Source organism: Empidonax traillii, unplaced genomic scaffold (genome assembly GCF_003031625.1).
Source record: "Empidonax traillii isolate 1590-97213 ecotype Southwest subspecies unplaced genomic scaffold, ASM303162v1 scaffold119:size1479319, whole genome shotgun sequence".
NCBI lineage: Eukaryota > Metazoa > Chordata > Aves > Passeriformes > Tyrannidae > Empidonax > Empidonax traillii.
Genome location: NW_020955312.1, coordinates 744,544 through 757,482, shown reverse-complemented (window position 1 = coordinate 757,482; position 12,939 = coordinate 744,544). Strand labels below are relative to the sequence as shown.

The 12,939-nt window shown below is 40.0% G+C and overlaps 1 protein-coding gene across 2 annotated transcripts in view; it reads left to right on the top strand.

The window, feature by feature from the left end:
- Window positions 1–232: 232 nt before the first annotated feature.
- Window positions 233–12,939, top strand: part of LOC114057190 (ras-related protein Rab-10-like) — a 31,259-nt gene continuing 18,552 nt past the window's right edge. Inside the window, exons 1-3 of one of the 2 annotated variants that reach the window (XM_027883167.1) lie at window positions 233–445; window positions 6,422–6,482; window positions 7,513–7,651. In XM_027883167.1, coding sequence (XP_027738968.1) covers window positions 274–445; window positions 6,422–6,482; window positions 7,513–7,651 — 372 coding nt within the window. In that variant the 5' untranslated portion in view covers window positions 233–273. The remainder of the gene's footprint in view (window positions 446–6,421; window positions 6,483–7,512; window positions 7,652–12,939) is intronic. The other variant, XM_027883166.1, reaches the window with a different exon arrangement.

Genomic DNA, 12,939 nt, shown 5'->3' with positions numbered 1-12,939 from the left:
CGAAACCAGACAGTTCATTTCTGTATTTCACGGGGGAAGCGTCATGGGCGTTGTGAAAGTTCCCTCTTTCCTCCTCGGTGACGGAACTTCATTAAAAAAAAAAAAAAAAAAAAAAAAAGCAGCTCGTTTTTGCATAATTTCATAACTCTGGTTAGGGGCAGTGGCTGAGGCGCAGCCTGAGGAGCTTCCCTATCCTCTCCCGCCCCGTCCCGTCCCGCCCCGTCCCGTCCCCTGCCAGGCACGGCCCGGCCCGGCCGGCACTCGGCGCCCGCCATGGCGGGGCCGAGGAAGGGGCCGGGCGGTGCGGAGGAGCCGCCGCCGCTGCTGGTGAAAATCGTGATGGCCGGAGAGTCCTGCGTGGGGAAGACCTCCATCGTGCGGCGGTACACGGAGCCCGGCTCGCCGCCCGCCGGCACTGCCGCCACCTCCTACTTGGCCACGATCGGTGAGTGAGCGCTCCGTGCGCCTCCGCCCGCCACGCTCCCTCGCCTCGCCCTGCCCTCCCCGGGTGCCCGCGGCTCACACACGGCCGGACCGGCGCTGTCAGCTCCGGCACTGCCGGTCTGGGAGATGTCAGATCTCCCTCTGCTGAGCTCTGCCCGTGTCCACACCCGTCCAGCAACTTAAACCTTTGCCAGGGTGTCAGGACACGTGTCACCCAGAGCCACTGCAGAGCGCTGGCCTGTTACACTGGCCTTGCTTTTCATCTGGGCTTTGGGAACCTACTCCCGTTTTAAACTTAGGAAGACATGTTCTCACTGATTTTATTGCCCTGCTGCTGTACACTGGTGTGGGTGCAGAGAAAGCTGTACAGAACCACAGAATCGATTAGGTTGGAAAAGACACTCTGAGATCATCAGGCCCAGCCTGTGACCGAACACTGCCATGCCAACTAGTCCATGGCATTAAGTGCCATGTCCACTCTTCCCTTAAACACCTCCAGGGACAGTGACTCCACCACCTCCCTGAGCAGTCCATTGCACTGTCTAATCACCCTTTCTGTCCAATCTAAACCTTCCCTGGTGTAGCTTAAGGCTTTATCCTCTTGTTCTATCACTTGTTGCTTGGGAGAAGAGGCCAACCCTGACCTGGCTACAACCTCCTTACCTCAGATACCAACCTCAAAGAGATATCAGATGTCAGTAAAATGCCAAGTTCCTCAATATTTCAGAATAGAAAGAGATTTAACTTTACACTAATAATTTTAATGGTATAAAGTCAAAATATGTTCTACTGTAGGTAGCTGCATGCATGATGATTAACAATTAAAGAAGAGTCATTGATGTGATGGACCTAATTAGCCCTGCCGGACCATATCCATTCTGTGCTGTACCACCACGCTGCCTCCCTCAGCACCACTGCAAATGGGGAATGATGGGGAACTTCCCGCTGCCTTGGTATCCCAGCCCCATAAGCTGACTGTCCACATGCTGAAGCCCGTGTCATCAGCAGGCAAACGTGTTATGTGTGTGCACTGGTTTGATTTGCTGTGGAGATTTTCCCAGTTTTTGCCTGGGAAATTTTGATTTTTAAAAGTTTCTGTGTATGAGTTGTTTTGGGTTTTTTTTCATTTTCTTTGCTCTTGAAGAGAAGACTAAAGTATGCCAGGAAATTGTATGTTTCTGCATTTGGAATATGGATGGCTCTTTTAAACATTTTTCAGTGTGGGAGGAGTTTGCTTATCTGAATTAAATAAAGACAGTAGCTGTGGCAATAGTTGGTCCAGGAAATACTTAATGTACATGAGATGACTTGACCTGCCCACATGAGAACAGCTGAACTTAAACCACTTTTTATTTTCCTGCCTGTTCTTGCAAAACATTTTTTGAAATTGTCATGAAAAAGGAGGGAAGAACACAATTAACAGTGAAATTGGGAAATTGATCCTTATAACAGGCAGTTTGTTGCCAGGCTTAGCAAAGAACCCCAAAGAATGGCCATGAAAGTAAACATCAGCTTTGTTGATGTGTTTTATACTGGGACAGAGATTCCTGACCATGAGGTTATTATTTTGAGATACGATGTCTTTTAGTCCTAACTCAGTTCACTGCAGACTCAAACCCTTTTATACAGTGATGATATAAAGAATGTAGTTTCCAAGTTATGACTTAAACTATTTCAAGGAATAGCAAAGATAATATGAGGTTTTGTGACAATTATGGACTGAGGTTAACTTTGTTAGTTTTATTACTGACACCTATTATTGAGAGATTTAAAAACTGTTCATGTAAATGAATCATCCAGAGGTGGGTTTTGTTACCTGAATATGTTTTTGAAGTTATTTCTGAAATACTGTGTTCCATTTAATTCCATCTTAACAAGTGTATTAGAGCTTAGACTTTGAAACAAATGGGATTGTGAGTGATGTCTTCCAAAAGAATAATATTGGAAGTGAAAGTTTCTTATTTTATATAGATAGCTACAATGGAGAAGAAGCCCTATAGGTTGTGGCTACTAATGTTGTAAAGGAAGAAGACACAATACAATGTTTTCTCAGTTCCTAGCATCTTCTCTCTCATTGTTGACACTATCAAAACAAGTAACTGTTTTTATCTGGATGCCTGTTTCATTCAAAGCTCAGCCAAATGATCGCTTTCTGTTGTGCAGCCTATTAAATTCTCATCTACTGTTAACTGATTTCTCACCTTACCTGTCCAGGTGAAAAGTGGTTTGAGTAGAGGGACGATTATCCTGGCTGTGCAGTGTTACAGCATTCTGAGTTCATTGACAAATTCATGTGCCCCCACCTTCCTTAGTGGCAAAGGGTCCTATGCACAGAAGTTAAAAGGCTGCTGGAAGCCTCATTTCCCTATCATCAGGAATCACAATTTCTGTTACTAGGAAAAACTGTAGTGTTACTGCAGGGGAAAAAAAGAACCAAAGGTTTAGTAGTAGGCTTCCATAGTAGTGATATTTTCTAAAATTATGTATTTTATGAGAAAAAGCAAAAAATGTGTTCACAGTAAATTTTCATTGAAAACTTTTAATGCATCACTTAAACACTCAAGGCTGGGTGCCCTTCCTCCTCTTCAATTACACAGTTCGGATAAATTATAAGCACTTATAGTTTTCTAATTAAACTTTTACGCATCATAAGGTGGATGCATTGTATTATGAATAGACTATAAAGAATAAATGTTTTTGTTTAAACAATGGCATTGCATATAAAACCGTAGAGAAACTGTATGAACAAAAAAAAAACCCCTTCTATACCAGTGAACAGAACTGTGATCTCATGAACTGTGAGGTTATTTTGCTGTATCAGTGGTGGCTGTGGTCCTGCAGCACATGTTTTCTTTGAGAAGCATTTCTACACAGCTCTGAATCCTCTCAACTCTGTCATAGTTTAACGTGTTACAGCTTCAGCATTAGAAGTAAAAAGTCTGTGTAGGTGCCTTGATACTCACTTTAGAAGGAAATAAAGTAGAGCTAATCAGCAAAAACGAACCGTAGTGAAAGTTTATGTTAACATCACCAGTGGCATTCTGCATCTTAATTCCTTTTTTTTTTTTTTTTTTAATAAGACAGGATTTTTTTGTCACTGTTACTTTTCTGTTGAATTACTTTTCTTAGCAAACCAGCAATTATCGTTACTTGTGACTGCTCAGATACCACACCACTTCAGATACTTCTTGACATGTACAGGAAAAGAGCCTGATACAAGTAGTACACCACTAACTAGTAGGGGTTAAGTATGGGTAGAAGTAACACAGTGGAAATTCAACCCACAACATCTCACTGGGTGCGTGCCCAGTTTGGGCACAGGAGCTGATAGCAACTGCTCCCCTATTTCTGGAGTTGAAGATGGTGTATTGACAGTGAGTGGGCATTCACCATCCTCTGCCCGTGTTCTCACTGTTGCATCCTGCTAAGCTGCTCAAACTTGTGTTTTCTCTGGATAGACATATTTTTTGATCATTTTCTGTCGGGAACTCACCAGCTCTGTTGGCGTGAAAAGTGTATCGTCATTGCTAGGCCAAATGCAAAAGACCTCTTTGAAGAGGATTTTTGCAGGTAGCCAAAGCCTATTTTATAGATATTGAGGGAAGAGAGGGGCGTTTCACAGCTGAATTGCCCTCAATTACAGCTGACTATTTTTGTACTTTTTAGACCTAATTGTCTATAAGGTGCATCAGTCCTAATATATGAATATTTGTTCTTTGGAATGTAAAGAAAAGAAATTAATTTCATGGTTATAAAACTTGGAAATAACAACTAGAATTTGAACTTGCACCCAGCATACCCCTTCTTGGTTTCATTTGACAGCCTAAAAGAACCAAGTACAAGCTGTTGCATTCCAATAACATTTATCTCCAGAGCTGTAATCAATGCTTGCTTTGTTATGTTGATCATGTTGTAGAACACGTAGGCCTAAAAGCATCTGAAATCCGTGAGCTGTCTTTGGCATTGTGGTTCTCATTTTTCTTTTCTGTCTTTGCAATTTGCTAAGTTTGCTGGAAATTTCATATAAAGACATGAACAATTCATGCATGCAGAACATATTGACTTCTGTTTTTCACTAACATTCATTGACCTTTTAGGTCAATAAATTTTGAAGTTGACTTAAGAAGTCAATACGCCTGATTTTAATTTAGATTAAGTTTTAGTCTGATTCAGCATTCTGCTTCCCTTTCTATAAATAAATTTTTAAAAAAAGCTTATAGCAATTTATTATTAAAATGTATGTCAACTGAGAACTTTCTCATGTAGGTCTGGGAATCCCTGTCTGGTTTACAATTTTTTGCTGTATTCCCAATTCACCATTTGAAAGCGATGTTTCAGCCTCCCAGTGTGTACCCTGTCCTTCTCAACATCAGTTGTAGAAAATGATACAGATAATTAAACAAAACCGTGTGAATTTCAGGAGCAAATGTTTTCCATCATGTTGGAATTTCACCTTACATGAGCAAATTTGACTTAAATTACATTTCCATCTGACATTATTAATTCCATCAAGGAACTTTGTGTAATACTAATTATGGATACCAATTATACTATTTCATCTTTCCATTGAAGCTTCAATGAAAATTCATCAAGTGAAGGACATGTTTATCATAATAATTTTTTAAATCCACCTCAACTCCCGTACCACATAGACACAAAAAATGTTAATGGCATCAGAATCATGCATGTGAGAGTGTACTTGTCAAAATTTTGTGCACAATACATCTGTCAGTACAAAGGAGGGGAACATTTCCTTTGTTGCATTTTTTAGGTTGCTGACATGGATACTTTCCATTAATAAATTAATTTGGCAGTCAGGTTCTTAGAGAAATCAGTAAAGTGGTATTAAAGTTTTTGTGATTTTTCAAACTGTCTAGGTCTTTCAAATGACATTACTACAGGTGAAAAGCCACTCTGATGTAATTTTAAGTAGCTGTAGTATATCTTATGGAATTTTGACTATACAGTATGGTCAGCCATTGCAATGTTACCTTAACTTCACTTACTATAATTGACAAAAAGACCCTTATTGTTTTTCAGTGGAGAAAAAAGCTATCAGAGAAATTATCAAATGTTATTTCAAACTTCAGCAATAAAGTAGTAGGGGAAACAGTGGTTAACTCTTGAGAAATGTGCCCCTCTAAGACAGCAGCTGATAGCTGGCTGATTGTAATGTTGAAACTAGAACTTTAGCACCCCATAAATCCAGGTATAATCTACTACATTTGGAGTACTAATTTGATAATATAATGAAGGAAAACACTTAAATTGTAAGGAAAATAACTTTGAGGAAAGATCTGTTGTCTATGCAGAGACAACATACTGCACTGATTTCAAATGTTAATGCTTGCTTTTAGAATTCTGGATCTATGATACACGGTGATTTAGGCTGTAGGGACAATCCTCTTCATATTGAATTAAATCCCATGTACGTTTTGTCTTTGCGTGTAATTAGTACAGCCAGCTCCTATTCCTGTTCATGTAACCCTGGATACTTTTTTTAGGGATTTGGAAGTAAGGACAGAAAAGTGGTGTTGCACGTGTAATGGCTTTGTAAGCATGTCTACCTTCCCATTCAGGGTTGCCATGCTGTTGAAAATCACAAAGATATTTGCACCATGTATTATTGGGCATGGGCCTTGAAACTGCTGTCACTTGTCTATCCATGGAAGTACCTACTTGTAGTTTTAGAGTATCTGCACCTTTGCTTTGTCCTGCCTCTCCATTGCTTGGTATTGGCATTGCTTTGTATTGTATCTGTGCAATGTATTGGCACAGAGCTGCTTTCACCACTGAATAATTTCCTTCTGCAACTTCCATTTTGAATATATATGGTTGGCTAGTTATTCTTTGTTTGGTATTGTTCCTTTTCACTTTCTGTTCAAAATTGCATGATAACTAGAGCTAAGAAACATTATTCAAAGGGAATCCATGTTAGTATGAGAAATGTTACAGATTTTCCTTTTTTTTCTTTTAGGCATTGATTTTAAAGTAAAGCCAATAATATTTAATGATACAAGAGTGAAACTTCAGATATGGTAAGTTTTAATTTGAATCACAAATGAGAGCCAACTAAATTGCATTATGACCTGAAGAATCTCATCTGCTTTTGATCGTGTGTCTTCCTGACATGAAAACATTCCTACTAGGTCATTTTAACACTTGAATTTAGCCTAGGGGAGCACATTTTTTGCAGTAACTACTGTAAGTTTAAAATAGGGTTGTCCCTGGGTTGCTTTAACAGTAAAACTTGCCACATACAACCAGTGCAGATCTATGATCTATATTAAGTATATTTAATTGTATAGGAACATCAAGAGAAGTGACAAAGCAAGAAAATTTTACATTTCACTGCCCATCAAATGCATGTTCAAAAGCATTACCAAGAGAAAGCCACTAAGAGGAGTCTATGAACATACACTATTTTTTGGTTAGGAGGTTTTTCTAAAGAGAGACAGCCGTCTCTCCAGGCATCCAGTACTGAATGCTATTTATATTTACCAGTATTTAACTTCTCAAGGAATAAATCTGTACATGAATTACCTGTCCGTTATTAGATCTCAAGCTTTAATACAAAAGTATTGGAGGCTTGTTTACAGCTTTCTTAAGGCATAATTATGTGTGGGAGTCACTGCATCCCTGTATTTCGTTGATTTTTTCCTGAAACCTGTCTTCCGTCTAAACCAGTTTACTATTTGTGTCAGCTTACATAGGGCTTGTCAGAATATGAGGGTGGCACCTGACTCCTGCAATGCTTGTACTCCAGATTTTTTTGATCATAATTATTATGTAGATAAAGAAGCAGCGATGGACTTGACTTTACACTCAGACTTCAGCCACTGGTTTGGCTTCCTTAACAGAGTTGTATTATTCAGAATAAATTTCCAGTGTATTTCTTAATGCTGTGTCTCTCTTCCTTTTCTTGTTTCTTTCACATTACAGTATATAATTTGAAATTTGGGCAATACTTCTTAAAGTAAAGTAATTTTTCTTGGGATTTATGCATTTTGATCATCTTTTATTGGTTTGTTTGTGTGTGTGTGTGTGATTTGTTGCAATTTCTTTCAGGGATACTGCTGGCCAGGAACGATTCCACACACTTAGTACTAGCTATTTCCGTGGTGCACAAGGCTTTGTTCTTGTATATGACATCACAAATCTGAAGAGTTTTCAGAGTATAACAATGTGGATGCAAGACATATATGAGGTAAATATATCTGTCAGTGGTTGAGCTCTTAATGAAGGTAATTAATGTGTTGTTTTAAAGGACTGCATGAGATCTGTTCTTGTTTCTGTATGTTTATAACCAGAATTTCTTGCCTTTAACTCAGCACACAGTATGATAGTAGTATTACTGTCATCTGAAACTGGAACACAGTGTATATTATCCAGGACAAGCCCATGGTGATGCAGGAGTGTTTTCTGAAGTACTTCTAAAACATTGTGTCCAATCCAGCTTTGTGCATGCTGAATTATGATGCTTTTGTCACTGCTTGCCAAGAGCCCTCTGTGGTTCACTCTGACTTGCTAATGCAATAGAAAACTAAGAGAGCAAAAAAAGTTGGATCTTTTTTCTGCTTCATCAGTGAGTTTAAGAGGCTCATAGAATGGTCTGACACTTCTTGGAGTTGGTGCAAGGTAAACAGGTAGGAGTAGGAAGGCAAAGAGAGAAGAATGTATGGGAACAATGTGAAGGGAGGAACCAGAGAGGGAGGAGCAGGCAATCATTCAGCTGCCTGCATTGCAAGCCTTCATTGCTAGATCTCTCTTGTTCTGTTCTATGTTAGGTAGAGGCGGGTCAGTTTTAGAGCAGAAAGTTCAGCTGTAAGGGACCCTCAGTGACCATCTAATCCAGCTGCCTGACCACTTCAGGACCGACCAAAAGTTAAAGCACATCATTAAGAGCATAGTCCAAATGGCTCTTAACTTGGCCTGGTGAGTTGACCTTCTCCCTAGGAAACCCGTTCCAGTGTTTGACCACCCTCTCAGTAAAAAAATGCTTCCTAATGCCCCGTCTGAACCTCCCTGAATCATAGAATCATAGAATCATAGAATTAACTGGGTGAGAAGAGACCTCTGAGATCATCAAGTCCAACCCTTGATCCAACCCCACTGTGATTACCAGATCATGGCACTCAGTGCCACATCCAGCCTCAGCTTAAAAACCTCCAGGGACAGTGAATCCACCACCTCTCTGGGCAGGCCATTCTAATGCCTGATCACTCTCTCTGGAAAGAACTTCTTTCTAATATCCAACCTAAACCTCCCCTGGCAGAGCTTAAGCCCGTGCCCTCTTGTCCTGCTGCTGATTGCCTGGGAGAAGAGACCGACCCCCACCTGGCTAAAACCTCCTCTCAGGGAGTTGTAGAAAGTGATGAGGTTACCCCTGAGCCTCCTCTTCTCCAGGCTGAACAACCCCAGCTCCCTCAGCCTCTCCTCACAGGACTTGTGCTCAAGTCCCTTCACCAGCCTCGTTGCTCTTCTCTGGACCTGCTCTAGCACCTCAATATCCTTCCTGAACTGAGGGGCCCAGAGCTGAACACAGTACTCAAGGTGTGGCCTCACCAGCACTGAGTACAGGGGAAGGATCACTTCCCTGCTCCTGCTGGCCACACTGTTCCTGATCCACGCCAGGATGCCATTGGCCTTCTTGGCCACCTGGGCATACTGCTGGGTCATGTTCAGCTTCCTATCAATCCAAACTCCCAGTTCCCTTTCCATCTGGCTGCTCTCCAGCCACTCTGTGCCCAGCCTGTAGCGCTGTAGGGGGTTGCTGTGGCCAAAGTGCAGGATCCGGCACTTGGCCTTGTTGAAGCTCATCCCATTGGAATCAGCCCAGATCTCCAGCCTATCCAGCTCCCTCTGCAGAGCCCTCCTGCCTTCCAACAGGTTGACATTCCCTCCCATCTTGGTGTCTGCAAATTTGTTAACGATGGACTCAATCCCCTCATCTAAAATCATCGATAAAGATGTTAAACAGGACTGGGCCCAGCACTGATCCCTGGGGGACACCACTGGTGACTGGTCACCAACTGGATGCAGTCCTGTTCACCAGCACTTTCTGGCACAACTTTGAGCCATTCCTAAGTGTCCTGTCTCTCAATGCTAAGGAGAAGAGATCAGCACCATTCCCTCTACTTCAGGGGGCTGTGGAGAGCAATGAGATTGCCCCTAAGCAGTACCGTGGCAGTCTGTAGTTAGCACAGTTGTGTAAGTTAGTATGCTTGTGTAAGAATCCAGGCAAGGTAGGGCTCTTTGTTGATTAAAATCAAGTAAACATTCAGGCAGTGTTTTTAATGCTCTTACGATGTGGTGGGAATAGGACATGATGGATGGGAGAGTTCATCTTGGGAAAGTGGGCTTGAAATAAAACCATCAAACACATCATTTTCTCTCTTCACAGCTTCAGTATACAGCTGAATTAATGAACTACACGTGGTCATATATCCAATAATACATACAGAGGGTATCTTATACTTTTGGTAAAACATTACATTTACATTATCTCATTATTAACAACATTACCATGGTGACCTAGTACATCATTATCCTTGACCTTAGAGCCATCTTAAAAGTCCTAGTGGCAACAGAGCTTAACTACAGTAATGTGTTACTGAAGGAGATTCAATGGCACAATATCTTTGATGGCTTGTCTGCACACACTTCAAATTAACGCACCTGTTTTATTATTTTGTCAAGAAAAGCACATGCCCTTCTATTGGGCAAATAAAAGCCCTACCTAGTTATGCCACTGCTTGTACATTTTCGTGGTTAAGATTTAACTCAGCACATAGTAGAATAGTATGTTTACGGTAATCTGAAGCTGAAAATATAGATTATCCATATATATTCCATTAATATCTATCTATCTGTGCATATATCTATGTATCTGAGTGTACGAATTTCTCTATAAAATACCTGTTTTTATTCGCACTGGCTCCAAAGGGGTCATTTTGTCCTGTCATCTTTAATTAGATCAACAGGGTGATTGACTCAGTGGGCTACAGTGCACAACCATAAACAGCAAAAAAAGTTTCAGGACTGTATGGCCAGGGTGGAGGGCAGGATGGGACTAGCTACTGCAGCCACCTTGCAGGCTTAGATCTGCTTAAGTCAGTCAGGAAGTGATACCTGCACAAGCCTGCTTTCTGTTTGTGACACTTCAAAGCTTCCCTGTAAATGTACTCAAGCTATTTGGACTGTTTAATCCTAACCCTTGAAGGTACTTTGTTAGTTTAAAATTTAAAAAATCGAAAAATACTGAATCTAAACCAGTTTTCAGAAATATAAATTGCATGATTGATTACACCAATCTCAAAACTAGCAATTAGTGTTGTAACAGAGCTAGATAATAATAAAAAATTTAATTTAGTCCTAGTGGGATATCAATTTCTGAAGCGTCTTGGTGGAAATATATGGACCCATTCATTGCAAAAGAAATGTTTTTAAGCAGTAACTGTTTAAACTCAGGGCATTTCATGAAAATTAATTGCTTCCTGAAGGTCGGTGACATTCCCTGCATTTTCTTTGGTCTGTGAATGCCAACCAGTATTTCATTCCCCACAAATGCCCAGAATCGAAGTGGCTATTGCTGCAGCACTCTTGAAATATGCAAGCATAGAGAAAATAAGTAAGTTTTAAAAAGGGAAACAGATAGAATACAGGCTTCTTTAAATACCAAACTAACAGATCGTGTAAAGCTTTTACCTGAACCAAACAGGAATTTTTTGAGACAATGCAGTTATTACATTATGCTCTTATTTTCATCTCATTCATTACACATAAAAATGTTAAAGTTTTTTTAAAAATCTGTTCAATGTACCAAACCGTTTTTACAACAGTTTAGCAATTTAGCATTCTTAAGAAGTCCATTGATTTTATAAAAGCTGGCCAGTCAGTGCAATTACCAGTAATGTTCTTATTATATTTCAGTTATTTTAAGTGTGGAATACAGCAAATTTCCTATTAAAACTGAATTATTGTTCAAGGAAGTTCAAGACAGAAATATGCTGCCGTATCTGTAGTGCTGTAAAATTTGTATTCAGAACTAGAGGAAATGAAGTAACATGACTGTACCTAAAAATCTTAGTAGAAAAATATACTCACACGCAGATTAATATCTTAGGGCATTATTGGCAAATCCAGTATAGGTATATTGGATTTGTAATGCACTCATTAGGACCATGATAATTGCAGGAAAATTACTTGGAACCTGAAACTATTATTTGTTTGTAGGATTGCAGGGTATGTGCAATTTATTAAAGTGTTCCTCTTGTCTTCTGACATGGCTTTTAGCTGTTGTATGCACCTGTTCTGAAAGGCTGTTTCTGTTTGGCCTTTGAAAATTTAAGTAGAAGCATCTGTGTACCAAATCCATTTGCAGAAAGCACTTCTTTCTAGGATGTTTTGAACAAGATTCCGACAAACATTGGCAAAAAATTCCTCACAATAGAGTGGTCAAATACTCAAACAGGTGCCCAAGAGAGGAACTCTTAAAGGACACACTTAAAACACCATTTAACAGGGCCTTGAGAAACCTGACCTGACTTTGAAGTTGGCCCATCTTCAGTCAGGGGATTAGACCAAATGACTTCCAGAAGTCCTTGCCCATCTAAATCACTAATGGAATATATTAGCTTTCGATTTGTCCTACCTGAAGAAGTGACCCCTCAGCCAGTATATAAACGGTATGGGTGTGTTGTGTTGCTGACATTTTTGCATAGTGCCTTTTTTGGTTCAGTTCATCTAGTGCATCTGGGAGACTGGACTGTCTTTCCGTATTTCTTCATCACACTTAAATAAAAGCAGCACAGCAAACTGCTGTACAAATGTAAATTAGTTTGACTTCAAATTCTTCTGAGTTTTTCTTCCTCAGGAGGGAAAGCTTGATGTCAAAAAATCTAATTTTTCCAATTTGTAGATGGGTTTGTTGTTATGGCTCTGATTAGAACTTAAAATTCTTGTTCTTGTCATTTTACTAAATTAGTTTATCTGGGATAAATTGGTTTATATTTACTGCAGTCTAAGTTTGCTAGTAGGCAAACAAATTTTATCATTTATTTATTTCCACTGAAGTCCTGGAAACCAGTCATTTGTAACTCAGGTCATAAAAATGAACAGGAAGAGTGGCACTTAGAAAAATATATAGGAAGAGATGTGTGTGGGAATCGTAATATGAACACTGTCCATGTGATACTGTCAAAGAGACTGTGAGGGCAATCTATTCCTGATAACTTGCTCTTCAGTATTACAAAGGGTAAGTTTCTACTGTCATTGTCTAGTGAGTAAGAAGAGGAAACTTCCCAGCTTTAAGGCCTTCTCCAGCCCTGCCTTCATCTTGCTGTTTGACCATATGCATCTTCTTCAAATGTGAAAAATTATATTCATACTACATTTCTGCCTCATATACAAACTAATTAAGTATTCCCATAGTGTATTTATCACCTGTGGGTTTCACTGTTTGGACCTATCACTCAGTTTCGCTGTTTGGACCTA